The following is a 14741-nucleotide window of genomic DNA, read 5'->3' as shown; positions in this document are numbered from 1 at the left end:
CTCAATGAAGTTATACTTACATTGAACAGTGCTTTTCAAACTTTTCATTATGGACATACTCCTAGTGAAGGCCTTAGCATTTCCTGGGTCATTTAAAACTTATAAAATCTCTTTGATTTCTTGTGCTTTATCTTTTAAAGAATGTCTTTATCATATAGTTTGTGTTGGTGGTAGTTCAACTTGATTGTGCTTACACTGCATGTGTACTTTTGTATTCAGCCCTTCCCCTCAATTGGCATTGCAGAACACTATCTCAAAGTTAGCAAAAAGCTTTATTTCCCAACTCTCCTGTTAGAACTAATTTTTAATTAAGATGAAACATGATTATCCTCTAATTTTTCATGCTTCCAACATAATGCTAAATAATCTTGTATGTGAACCACAGGCTGTGACTCATAGTATTAAGCTACAAAATTCTACCCTGCAGATGAGTGTGTACCGATGTAATGCTTATTTGATAGCATGGAACTACGTGATTGGTACCATTACAGCAAAAAATAGGTGCCCTAGTAAGAGTCATGGGCAAGTCTGACATTATTATCAGAAGCACCTGGTCGCCAAATCAGAAAAGATCTTCATTGCTACACTCGTGAAATATGATCTGATAACAATATAGTTCCACTTCTTGCTTCTGAACTCGAAGCAATATTTATAAGGATATTGCAGCTGAAAGAATCTGATTGTTGTGTCTGATCAGCTGGCTAGGGCTGTTTTTGGCTTGTTGGGAATATTTCTTTCCCTTGTCATAACTCCCAGGTGCTACTGCTGAGCAAATGGGAACATCGCTGCTAGAGTTATTTGAAAAGAACAAAAAGAATTGATTTGGACAATCTATGTGCCGCTGTCATTGATAGAGACACAACTGTGACCAAGAAGTATGACTAGGGTCAGAGCAAAAGTAAAAGAAAAGCACCTAGGAATACTCCCTTGTCATCAGCTTTTTAAACTAACTACTCTTGGTTGTTGGAGGCAATATACAAGTTTTCACCAAATGCCAAGAGACATTTAATAGTACTTACAAGTTGCTCTTATAATTTTTTCAAGAGGTGGCTACTTTCCCAATGGCAAATCACTTAAAATGTATAGTTCAGATGGTCAGCACATCTACGACATATGAGAATTCCTCGGTGACATGGGATTATAAATCTATTCCTTACCAACAGTTGTGTGAGTGGTGTCTGAAATTGAGGAAAACTGTTCTTCCTCCTAAGGTAACTATTTTAAGGCTGACCTTGATTCTATTATTTTCTTAAAGGAATAATTTATTCTTACAAAACAAATGTTATCAAGAGATTAGTTATATCACAAAGAAGGCTATCTAGGTTTTTAAAAGACTGCAACAAATAATTCAGGAAGTCATTTATAAATAAGGAAATACGTTGGTGGGAAATAGAAAGTCACTAATACATTAATCCATCCTGTGGCAAAACGCTAAACTATAAACAAATCAATTTACTTATTTATTTGTTTTTAATAAACAAATCAATTTAAACATTTGTTGAGGAATTTAAACAGATTCAGAGCAGCAATACTGTATATGAGATTTAAGGACCAATACAGCTAAACAATACCTTAACTAAACAATTTTCCTTAATATGAGAGTTAGTATTTCTAATGTTCCCTTTAGACAAGATCACTTATACACAAAAGTTCATGATTTCATACTTTCATTCAAAGTTATTTACCAATGTTCAGCAATAAACTAGCTGTGAGGACACACAGGAGCTACGATAATATCTCTGAAGAGCGAAATATATTTCTTTTTGTTGGTTAGTGAAAAGAATGGTCCTGGAGTAGAATCCAGAGGGGGAAAAACTAACTAATTTTTAAAGAGACAAGTGTACATGTATTAAAAAGGGTTTTATGTGACACCTGAGAAATTTTAAAAACCTGCTGATGACCTTAATATTCTAATCGTTGGCAAAACAGATTCTTGGCTTTTTCCTAATAAAATTAAGGCATTAAAAAAGAAAGAAAGAAAGATTAACCAATGACAATATGTTAGGTATTAATGAAAATAGTTCATAAGCAGTAAGTTCAAGGGCATATCACTCAACATGCAACGCTACCCATATTCTCCAATGCAGATTTTGAAGAGACCAGACTTCTTTTTGTGTCTTCATATTTACGGAACACAGCTCCTGTTTGCCGTTTTTAGAGGTTCATTGTAAACCCTCTAAAGGTTTCTTTATCATTTAATATTATAAATAATTATGTTCCTAGGCAGCAGTTCAAAGCTCAGTACAGCACTCGTACAACACCACAGGCAGGTCAGATGACCTTTCTCCAATTCTCCTCTCTCCAGTGCTGAGGACAGACAAAGTGATATGTCTGTCATACGCCATTACCATTAGAACAGAATCTTGTTCTTTTATTACAACTGAACTCCGCCAGATTTCTCAGCAGGAATGCTAAGTGAAATCAATGTCTTGGATTTCCAGGCTGAGCTTGGAGGTCACAGCCACTCTATCATTTCTCAGCATTATCCTTTCTCGTGCGTGCACACACTCCCCAAGCCTCCAACTGGCACACAGCAGATTGAAAACAGCATGTATCAGAGGACTCATGCTGTACAATTTTACAGTCTTTTGGCGCCCCCTCCTTTTGACTCCCCCCTTCCATTTTTTTGCAAATTGCAAATAAGTTTTGTTTGTGTCCTTCTCTAGAGTTGTGAGTCAAAGGCAAATGCACACCTAGGAAGAAGGGCAGGCAATAAAACCCAGAGAACATGGCTGATTTCTGACAGCTGCCAATAAGATCATTTTCCTTACATCATCACCTGGATGTGGCTGACAATTCCAGTGCTCCAAACAATAAATAGATCTTAAACGTGAACCATCAGTTTGGTTTACGCCAGGTAGGTATGCAGCCACACAAAGCCCACTGATAAAATAATTCTATTTTATAGTAAAATAGACACGAAAATTCACCAATAAAACACACAGAAAATACCCCAGGACACTAAGAATCGACTGTTTAAAAATATAACAACAAAGGATAGCTATTTCATAGAAGTCAAGTAGCTTTGTGAAGTGAAAATGTTTATAATGTCATGTATAAATGTCAGTTTCAGGCTACAAGGAGCTAAATTCATGTATTGAAATGGGTCCTCCTTATTTACTGTCTTTTTGGATATGTTCTTCATTAAAATGACAAGAGTAATATTTATTGGTCTATTTTTAATGTGCTAAACTTTACCGCTGAGCTAAAACACAAGCACATTTAAGACATCTTTTCTGACAATAAGAGGGGTTGTAGACAGTATGATAGTGGACACTGAGCAAAGGGACATATTTTTATTAAATTGTGTTACTACCTAAAAAGAGGCACTTTATTGTTGGTCAAACTTTTTATTCATTTTACCCAACTGCAAATGGGAAGAAACACAACACCTACAACTTTCTTAAACTTTACATGATAGAAAATTCATGAAGGCTAATTTTGAAAAAGTTACTGAATTTTAAAGACAAACTATAAAATATGCTTTAAAATCGTGTATAATCATAGGTATAGAAACATAATTCACTTCTTCACTAGTACCGAAAAATGGAGGTATATGAATCTATAGAAAATGGAAGAAGATTCCCACTGAGGTAGAAAACCTGTCTGCTCTGCACTTAGTCTGTAGGGTTCTATGACCTAGAGCCATAGAACTCATAAAGCAGGGTGCCAGTCTTGGCAAAGCGAACCTGCAAACACTTGGGCATTTGCCATAGTTAACTAAGAAAAGTATCACTGTGGCAACTGCTCAGTAAACCTTTGAATGGATGAATGAATGAATGAATGAATGAATGAATGAATAGACTTATAAATAGCTGATTGACATCAAAAGCTTCATGATTATTTGAGTAATTTGGGGAGAAGATACTAATGATAAGAAGTTATTCGAGAGGTAAGGAAAAAATCCCATTAGTTACTTACAAGTAAAGTATATACTCTAAAATCATAAAATGAAATGTCCTAATGCAAAGCATCATTATGAAACATGATGTGAAATCACTTTCATAAATCAAGGTTAAAAAAAAAACAGAGAATAATACCTCACAGAATTATTTGTGTATGACAGTGACTAATGCTGCTACAGCTATTTACTTTACTCAAAATTAGCCTGTACATGCAATACATTACATGTGGGTCCATGAAGACCCCAAAATATCATTGCTTTAAAACCAAATTTTATTTAACAAATGTTATAATTATTACCAAGTTTTAAAAACTATGTTCTACTGTGATAATAAAGAAAAGCAGACCAGATCTTTGGTGTACACTAAGCACAGAACATGTGAGGTCCATTACACAGCTGAAATCGATCTTAAAAAGTGAGTTTGTACATTTCATAATATCCCAGCAGTGGGGACAATAATTTGAACTACATATTTGCACATATTCCTGGTGAATCACGGTCTAAGTTCTTTGTCCAGGTTAGGTTGTACTTTCAAATGTATTTACCTCTTAATAACACGGAAAAGGCCTCAAGAGTTTTGGGGAGATGGATGCTGGAGTATACTCTCCCAAATGATCTCTTCTCTTTCCCAATTCACCCTCTGAATTAATACATTAACTGTGTAATGCATCTGTCAGGGGACAGAGCAGGGTTAAAAATAAATTCTTGGGAGTTTTTTTCTCTTTCAATACTTTTTAAATTTTTTTTCTCTGTGCATTCCTTTCAACTGTTGAGACTACTATTATCCTGTTACTCTTTAGATATTTCCAGTACAGCATTTGGGAAAGGGAGAACAGAAATAATTTTCTAGGTAATTCAGAAAAAGATAAGACATTGTTACTTTGGGGATAAATTAACTGTGTCAGTTTTCTACTTAATATTTTCTAATAGAAAATATGTGTTGACATTTCCCTGAGTAATCTCAGGGAAAAATACTTTATGGTTACTCTTCTGCTCTCTTTCACAGAGAGTTTAATATATTCATATATCATCATTTAAGATCTGAAGATCTTACAAACACAAAAACATTTCAAATTAAAATTTTTCTGCTTTTCTCTTCTAAGATGAAGAACAAATTATTTGAATCCTCTCCCTGCCAATCCCTTTCCATGTTCTCTCAAGAAATGTTTCCTTGGGGTGCTTGGGTAGCTCAGTCCGTTAAGCGGTCGACTCTTGATTTCAGCTCAGATCATGATCTCAGGGTCCTGGGATTGAGCCCAGTGTAGGGCTCCATGATCAGCGCGGAGTCTGCCTGAGGATTCTCTCTCTCTCCCTCTGCCCCTCCCCCTGTTCATGCTCTTTCTCTCTCTAAAATAAATAAATAAATCTTTAAAGCCCAGAGAGTCCATCTTCATTAAAAAAAAAAAAAAAAAAGCTTCCTTAGTTCCCAAAATAAAACTATTTCTAAATAGTCTTACTTCTAACACTATTATTATCTTCGTATCTTTCATGAAAATCTCATTGGATGAATATCTAAACTTATATCCATACTGCACTTCATTATAACAGTTACTGATATGCCATGGATGTACATATATATATATATATATATATATATATATTAAGATTTTATTTATTTATTTGAGAGAGAATGAGATAGAGAGAGAGAGAGCATGAGAGGGGGGAGGGTCAGAGGGAGAAGCAGACTCCCTGCTGAGCAAGGAGCCCGATGCGGGACTTGATCCTGGGACTCCAGGATCATGACCTGAGCCGAAGGCAGTCGCTTAACCAACTGAGCCACCCAGGCGCCCTGTACTCATATATTTTAAGGTGTATTTCAGTTGCCCCTTTTCTGGGAAACCCCTCCCAGGATCTCTCATTGAAGGTAACATCTTTGTCCCAATAACTTCCACTGCACTTACCTGTAACTCTGTAAGACTTTGTATCATAGAATATGGGTATCTATTTTATAAGACTGTAGGCTACCTGAGTATAACATATCTATCTAAATCTTTGTATCACACACATTTCCTACTATAGCTATCCATGCATGCTTGTTGAATAAATGAATGGCTAAATGTATGTGTGTTATTGATCCTAATTAATCCCACTAGACTCTTATCTCCTTGAAGACCCAGAGGTTAACCCAGTTGCCGGCACATAACAGACATTCAATAGATGTCATTGAATGAAAAGGAAAACTCTAAATGGCAAAACATGTAGCTTTGTCAAAAGGGTACCTTGCTTTTGGGCGGTGGGCTGTTTGTGCTCTTGTCCGTGTGAATGCTGGTAGGAGATACAGCAGCACCGAGGTTGCCTTGGGGTATGCCTGGGAGCTTTCCTCCTGGAGACACCTGCATTGCAGCTAGCTGGGCAGCATATAACTGCTACAGAAGAAAAGGGCAGAGAGAGACAGAGAGAAAAAAGACCATCAGTAATAAAATAAATGCACCTCTCAAAGTATCTCTATTCAGATGTGGTAGTTTTCCTGTGGGTGTTCTTGTTTACTGCTCTGGAACATTTAAAGAAAGAAGTTGTCACCTCAACTTTCATGACTTCATTCTCTGGAGAGAAATGACAGACACCACATATGAAGGATTTCAGCTTCAGGATGTCCAGAGACTCAAAACAAATAACAGTCATTCATATTTACTCTTTCCCAATGTCTAGGGAAGACAAGTACATCATATTATTTGGTCAAGACCTCTTTTTGCTCTATTTTAAAATGTACACAGTGTGTTACAAAAGAATGCAACTTCATATGCAAAGTAATTTTCTTAGTATCCATATTGGTTTAAGTTTAGTACACCTCCTTTTTTTGACTTGTTGCAATGGGCACCTGTAACAATTTTTTTTTTCTAATCATTAGTTGTATAGAAATACTTAAAAGCCATTGAGGGGGAATGAAAGGAGAGTATTTGAAGAACATTATCTGGTCAGTCTACCTACATTGAAAAAATTAACTGGATGTTTGCCAGAAGTCCACTTTACGTCATGATATATAAACACAGACAAACCTGAAATTATCTTGAGGATTAGGGTTTTAAGAATACTGTCTGAAACATGCACTCTTCCACTAAGCCACCACATAGTAATTCTTATTAAATAACCAGTAAAAAATTCTTCAACAAATAAATTTAATAATAAAAGAAAATTTCACTTTGATAATAATTGTCATATGATATGGTATCTTAAACAAAGAGGTTGCTTTAGATTCAAATGTTTAAATTAATTCTCTTTTCATCTCCATTTAGCTGTTTGCGAAAATTTTAAGATCTGGATAGAAAAGAAATTAACAGGTGTGTGTGTGTGTGGATTTGTGCATGTATGTGTGTGTATGCAAGTTATAACTTCTGTAATAAAAAGACTGATACTAAAGAAAAAAGCTCTCAAAGGAAAGTACTGTGACATAGCTTATCTTGATTTTTCTCTGAAAGAAATTTCAAAGGATAAAACTGCTCAGGATAAGCCAGAGACCCTGATAAGTGGGGTCTCTTTAGAAATGAAATATTGAAAACTAAATGCAGGCATATATTTACATGAAAATACACATACTCTGTTCACAGTTTCCACATACTATGGTCTAAATGAATCAGATCATTAAAATTATTGATAAAATTATGGGGTTTTTTTATGACAACTAACAAAAGATATATTCCAGATGAAGAAACACCAGAGGAGTATATTTGTACTATCAATAATGAGTGTTACTTCTCCCCAAGTTTGTGTGTGTGTGTGTGCACATTGGAATAATTATATTCTTTATTTTAGTGAGAAAGAAAAATTAGATTTAATTCATAAGTCTTAGATTGCATAAATTAGAGTAAAGGGATATGATGTCAAATACAATGACTGGGAGTTTATCATTTTTTTTAAGTATCAGAATTGATCCATTTCCCACACTTGTGTTAAAAACCTTTGCATTATTTTCTACAATTCAAAAAAGTAGTATTTTTTTATCCTCATCCTAAACTGTTTATGAAGTTACTGAGAAAATAACTAATATCCAAGATACACTTTGCAAATTAAAATTTTGTCCAGTAAAATACATGTACTGAATTACATATACTGAATTAAAAATATTTTAAAAATAGGCTATATAGCTATATTATACATTATAAATTTCATGTTGTATTATATACTATATCCTTGTCTTTAAAAATTATTTCAGTGGGTATTATTCCTAGAAGCTAACAATCCATTAGTGGTTTAGTATATACTAAATATAAGATTGCCTCATAATTACTAAAGATTGACATAAGATATTTTAATATCTGTAGGTAAAAAGAAAAATGTGAACAAAATAATTATTCAAAATTTTAATTTGATTATTAAAGAATTATTTCATAATTTGAAAAAATATTGACTATTTGTGTTATTTAGATAATAGATGGACCAATCACTCATAAAAGGTGATTCAATGCTTAAATATCAATCTCTATAGACAGACCCACAACTTCCAAAGAAGTATAAGAACTACTATTGAAAACACAAGCATAAACATACTCTGAAACACTTTATTGAATGTAAAGGTTGCAGATGGCATCCACTTGGAATAAAAAATGTCCTACAGGGGCGCCTGGATGGCTCAGTTGGTTAAGTGACTGCCTTCGGCTCAGGTCATGATCCTGGAGTCCCGGGATCGAGTCCCACATCGGGCTCCCTGCTCGGCGGGGAGTCTGCTTCTCCCTCTGACCCTCCCCCCTCTCATGCTCTCTCTCTCTCATTCTCTCTCTCTCAAATAAATAATAAAATCTTTAAAAAAAAATGTCATACACATTCTTTCCTCATTCAAATAAATGCATTATTTTTATCTTTTTAATTATGAAATTAAGGTTTATCTTAATTAAACTGTCCTAAGGGATACTTTTGAGTAGAAAAAAATAAATTTGTAAAATAGAAGGACTCATTTAAATATTTTTACAAGAACAGTATGCTATCATCCACTTTGCTGCTACTTTTAAAGACTATAGAGATTTAAAGTAATTTATGATGAAAATGTCACAAGCGTATTAGTCCATCAGAATATGGTTAACATTGGGTAGCTCTTCATTCCTCTTATCTCCCATATCCCATTCCTCATATTTGTCTTTCTCCTGCTTCACCAAGGTTTAGAAGTAGGAAATAGCTATTTCTAATACATTTTATTTTGTGTGAAATATATGTGTTCCTTAAATTTACATTATATTACAGAAGCATTAAAAAGGTCTCAAATCTTAGAGAATCTAACACACTTCAAATCTACACAGGTAAAATAAACGAGAAATTTTAATACTTCTGGTTCCTAATTTGAGCTAATTCGCAAGTTAAAAGGAAATTTCAGTAGTTTTAAAGAAGCTGACCGTGTTTCTCATAGCTGGCTACTACGTAAGGGTGGGCAACTTACCAAAAAGAAAAAAAAATGTTGCTGGGACTCATTTTAACACAACCTTTTAAAAAATTAAGTTCATTTATCTATGCATGTGCGTGCTGATTAATGTGTGTGTGCTGACTAATTTTAAAAACAAGGGAATCAAGGGATGATGGATATTTTATTTAACTTATTACATGCTCTTGAAGCAAAATAAAGAATAACAATACTTACTTGTATTGAGTGAGTTCTACAATCACAGAACCACTGGTTGACCTTGTTGAGAGGGAAGGGTCATGGAATGTAGTGGCAATTGGAAGGCCACTGGAAGTAAAAAGCACCCTGTGAACTATAGAACTCACTTCCATATGATAGACACACCTATAATTATGTGTGTATCTGCATCTTAACTATACAAATTTTTTAAACAAAAATCTGGCTAACATTTTCCTTTAAAAGATTGTGGATAGGGGCGCCTGGGTGACTCAGTCATTAAGCGTCTGCCTTCGGCTCAGGTCATGATCCCAGGGTCCTGGGATCGAGCCCTGCATCGGGCTCCCTGCACAGGGGGAAGCCTTCTTCTCCCTCTCCCACTCCCCTGGCTTGTGTTCCCTCTCTCGCTGGGTCTCTCTCTGTCAAATAAATAAATAAATAAATCTTTTTAAAAAAAAAAGTTTGTGGATAAACTCAGAGTTAAATATAAGGTGCATTATGATAAATGTACTTTTTTGAAAAAGTTAGGTTGTTCTAAACATCAGAAACAAATTGGGAGATCCTAAACATAAAAAGCTAAAGCTTAAAGAGAGCACTCACTTCATGAGGTTAACCAGACTAACAGAATAACTGTTTTGTCTTGCAGAATAACTTTACTCTTATCTTGAAACTCTTGTGTTAGGGGTTTATTTTAATCTCTAAAACTCCCCCACTCCACAGATCATTAGGTTTTCCACTCTTTATATTACTTAAAATATTGCATTCCTATTCCCTTCCCCTTCCTTCATTCCTACACCTACTTCAGACAATGATTTTTTTTTTTTAAGAAAACAATCACATAAAATTAAGCTGGAATCTATCCATTGATTACTTAGGGTCCTCCCAGTGCTTATGTGTACATAAGTGTGTGTGGGTATGTGCGTAACTCGCTTTTGTTTCAAATTGTTCCATAAACCCACATTTTTTGTCTCTTTAGCTCCTTCAAGGACCCATGGTTTCCTGCTTCTAGTGTACTTCTACTGGAATGGTTAAAAGTAAGGTAAACCTCAATTCTAATACCAGTTCTGAACTAGTCACCTTGGGCAACTAAACTGAGCCACACAATTCCTTAATCTGCAAATTCAGGATAAAAAAAAATGACCTTATAGAGTTGCTGTGAGAAATAAATCACATATTATGTATAAAATACTCAGAAAAATACATGGAAAAGAATGCTTTATCAATAAGTAATAGTTATAATTATTAATTAATTAATTATACCAAGTAAGAAACTGACTAGGTAATATATATATGCTGACTTCCTACTATATACTCTGGACTATACTATGTATAGTGGAGGCTACAAGCAATGTATAAATATAGTTTCTTCCCTAAGTCAAGATTAATAAACATAAAACAATGAGAGTATAAGTGTACTATAACTGTATGCCACTTTTAAGGGTGTGAAGGGAAAGGAAATGAGTCAGTGTGAACTGATTTTTCATAGAAGAGATGTAGCTAAGCTGGAAGTAAAAAAAGGAGGTGGCATTCTAGGAAGGGAGAACAATTTAAAGGCACAGGAGCAGGAATGAAGTAGCTTTTGCAAAGGGAATACAGAAGATGGTGTGGAACAGGGAATGGGAGAAAGGACAGTGACCTGATTGAGTGCATAGCCCAGGAAGAGTAAAGAAGCACTGGGTCTGTAGGCTAGTTCACCTTATAGAAGATCTTCAAATAAAGACAAAGAGTTTAAATTTAATACGTAGGCAAGAGAAAGTCACTGAATTTTTGAAAGCAATATATGTGATTGTTTTAACTAGAATAAAGACATGACAAGGTATCAGTTATGAGGTTATCAACATTTGGTAGCTATAATTTTAATGATAACTTGAGTTGAAGTAACAGTTGTGGAAATGAAGATGGAAAAAATGATACCAAGTTCATAGCACAGTGGGCACATAAATGACTACAAATTAACTGGGGAAAAGAAAAATGAAACAGAAGAACAGGATGAATAGTATAATTTATATAGCCTTTATTTCATAGATATAATATGTAAGTATTCACGTATCACATATTCTTATTTGTTTATATAGTCATTATACTATCTTGTATAACAGCTAAAACACATGTATTTTCTTCTTCTTCTTTTTTTTCCCCAAAAGCCACACAGAGAGACTTCCCTGTAATTCATATTGTGATAGCGAAAATGCTAGAACCATTCCATCATGGGTTTTCCCTAAAGTATAGCTCATTAAACTTTTTTTTAAAGTATTAAGATTATGATGAAGTGTATCGACAACAGCATGAGCTTGAATTATATTTATCTTATTTAAACCTAATCAGTATTTCTTTTCCCTGTAATGTACCACATGTACCAAAGCACTAATCAGGCAGTGTGTTGATAGTTCATTAGTAGGCATTCTTCCTGTTGAGCTATAATGGTACAGTGTGGGGTCAGAACAAAAATCTGATGGGATGATAAAGAACAGATATTTTAACTTGTGCTAATTAATTGTTGCAAATTTGGGGGAAAATAGTACAGTTGTATTTGGACAACTTGGCTTTTAACCCACAGTTAGATACAATTGTATTTTCTTCCAAAGATAGCCATTTTTACTCAGCTATCCTAAGCTAGTGGCTGGTACTTCTCAGTGCAAGGGGTGGAGAAGTTTCACAAAAGAGACTTTTAATTTTAAGGTAGACTATATAATTTCTTCCTTGAGATGGTAAATTCTTGCCACTTTTCCTTAATAGATTATTTTCCCCCAAATTGTTGAAAATACAACTTCTCCTGTTGCTACTACCCTAGGGCCCAACTGCCATATGGAGTATTTGGATTGAAAGCATTATGCACTGACAAAAATATCTATTACTGGTTGGTCCCTCAAACCATTTACTAACTATTAAACTCCTTGAAGGCAAGGATTTACTATTTAATGTTTTCTCAGAAAATCCTAAAGGCAAGAAAAGTAGAGATGAATAAAGACTGAAATGAACTACATAAAATAATACCATTAATTTTTAACAAATGTAGATCTCTAAGTATGTATTTAGTATATTTTTAATAATGGTAGTGACTATATGTGAAATAAATTTTAAAAACCTGGACGGAAATGACATGTTTTTACTACTTGAGGAAGTAGAGAAAAGACATAATGGTGATGTTGATAAAACTTCCCATTCATCCATTTATATTTATTTCATTTACTTAAAGGAACAAAGAAACAATGAATTTCAAAATCTTATCAGCATAGGAACAAAATATAGCATAATATACTTACTGTAGCCATAATCATAATAGTAAACGAATCAGTCAATATGGAATTTTGAACCAAAAAAAATGGATAAAGATTATTAGAAAAAAAAGTTAATATCTTTTAAAAAGACAATAGAACCAAAAGTTTAAGCACAGAGATACTCTTAATTGTTTTGGAAAAGACAAATAGGAAATGCCTTCTTTCTGATAAAGGGATATACACTGTTTACTCACTGCATCCTAAATATTTATTATTCAAAGAATGAAGAGGCATTTAATAGGGGCTATGGTTGTGAGATAGAAGCTCTTCTTTGGGACCCTTTTTTCTTGGTTAGTTCAAAGCTTAGTTTTCTGTTTGAACTGGGATCTATGATCAGGTCTCCCTTTTATGTGTCCAAGCAATCTAAATAAAGGCACAGGAGACAGGGAGGACAGCACATACTAGCAATTACTTAGGAGCTAGTAGAATAGGACAGTGTATAGTTTGATCCAACTATCTTACCTTCTCTACTGCAGGCATGGATTAGGAGATGGGGACACCCATACCTCATTGGGAAAATAGTGCGATAACTTATGTCACCATTCTCTCTCCGGCTCTACCCTCCCTTTCTCTGACTCCCTACATCTCTCCTCCCCAAATCACAAACTTCATCATACCAGATAGGAGAGCTGGGTACAAAAATCATTTAAAGAAAAAAAAAATTAAAATCGCGACTGAAAATGTTGGCTTTCCTAAATGCTATATCATAAAACATACTGATTCTTGAAGTAAATTTGTAAACATTTATACTGCCGTTATCTGAATGAAGAGTGCTATATTTTTTGCTAAATTAATTGCTTAAAATTATTTCTAGAAGTAGAACTATTTTCTCCAAATGAAATATCATATAAACATCAATACACGAAGGAAAGAAAAAAAGAGATACATTATATAAATGAATTTTACATATTTTTAATATTTAATCAAATGAGACCAGTGAGGTTGTTTAATTTACCCTAAGAATTTAAATAGGCATAGGGATGGAAGTTGAAGTCCTTTATCAGCCTTGGGGGTCAAGAAAGTCCTCACTCAGAAAATAAGTAGTAGTCACTTCTAAACTCTCAAATACACAAACATGTATAAACCTAAATTTTCAAAAAGAACATTATAGTTAAAAAACCCCTGATTAATATCTTGAAGTTCAAATATACGTACAGAAATGGCAGAAGATTTTTATCAGCATCTAGCAGTAAAAGTTAACGTACATGCAATGTGTTAACTAATTGGATTAGAGATTTTCAAATGTGTCTTGTCATTTATCATATAATTTTAAAAATAGGCAAATGTGTACTTCTAAAGTTTAAATCAGACCTGAAAGATGTACGTTAGATGTGATGTGTAAGAAAAACATTTGTTTGTTTTTTTAAGAGAAGAAACAAGGAGTAACATTTGTGAGGAAAAAATTCAGAGAGCAATTTCAAGGCTCCATAAGTGTTATCTTTATAGCTTAATTTCAGCTTCTTAATGTAACTTAAATGTGGAGTTTAAAGAGAAACTAATGTACTGGAGAAAATCTTTCAAAACATATCAGCATGTTTCAATGTGAATAAATTTGCATTGCACATTATTTTTCATAATGTTTCCTCACAGAAAATTATCAAAGCAACTTGAGTTTAAACATGGACTTCTTTCCCTAACATTGTCAGCTCTTCTTTTTTTTTTTTTTAAGATTTTATTTATTTATTCGTGAGAGACAGAGAGAGAGACAGAGGCAGAGGGAGAAGCAGGCTCCCCGCAGAGCAGGGAGCCCGATGCGGGACTCGATCCCAGGACCCTGAGATCATGACCTGAGCCGAAGGCAGACGCTCAACCGACTGAGCCACCCAGGCGTCCCGTCAGCTCTTCTTTTTGATGTTATTCAAGTATTGCAAGAAAAATAGGACAGGCCTTAAATTTGCTGGGTCCCAGGGCAAAAGTGCTAGTAGAAACTCACATGGCAAACTTATAAAAACTTACAATTCACAAATTAAGCTAATGCAGTGTTTATTAAAGCATTTCATTCTCCTGTCTTGACAAA

At 34.3% G+C, this 14741-nt stretch overlaps 1 protein-coding gene across 13 annotated transcripts in view; it reads right to left on the bottom strand.

Annotated features, from left to right (window-relative positions):
* SOX5 (SRY-box transcription factor 5) overlaps positions 1–14741 on the bottom strand; it is a 1012222-nt gene that overhangs the window by 65776 nt on the left and 931705 nt on the right. For all 13 annotated transcript variants that reach the window (XM_045873750.3, XM_054507151.2, XM_054507149.2 and 10 more), the window contains one exon: positions 6124–6270. In XM_045873750.3, coding sequence (XP_045729706.1) covers positions 6124–6270 — 147 coding nt within the window. The remainder of the gene's footprint in view (positions 1–6123; positions 6271–14741) is intronic.

The sequence above is a fragment of the Mirounga angustirostris genome, unplaced genomic scaffold, assembly GCF_029215605.1.
Source record: "Mirounga angustirostris isolate CCGP_5_RB_7025 unplaced genomic scaffold, mMirAng1.0.hap1 SCAF_5, whole genome shotgun sequence".
Taxonomy (NCBI): domain Eukaryota; kingdom Metazoa; phylum Chordata; class Mammalia; order Carnivora; family Phocidae; genus Mirounga; species Mirounga angustirostris.
This window is presented reverse-complemented; position numbering and strand designations above follow the sequence as displayed.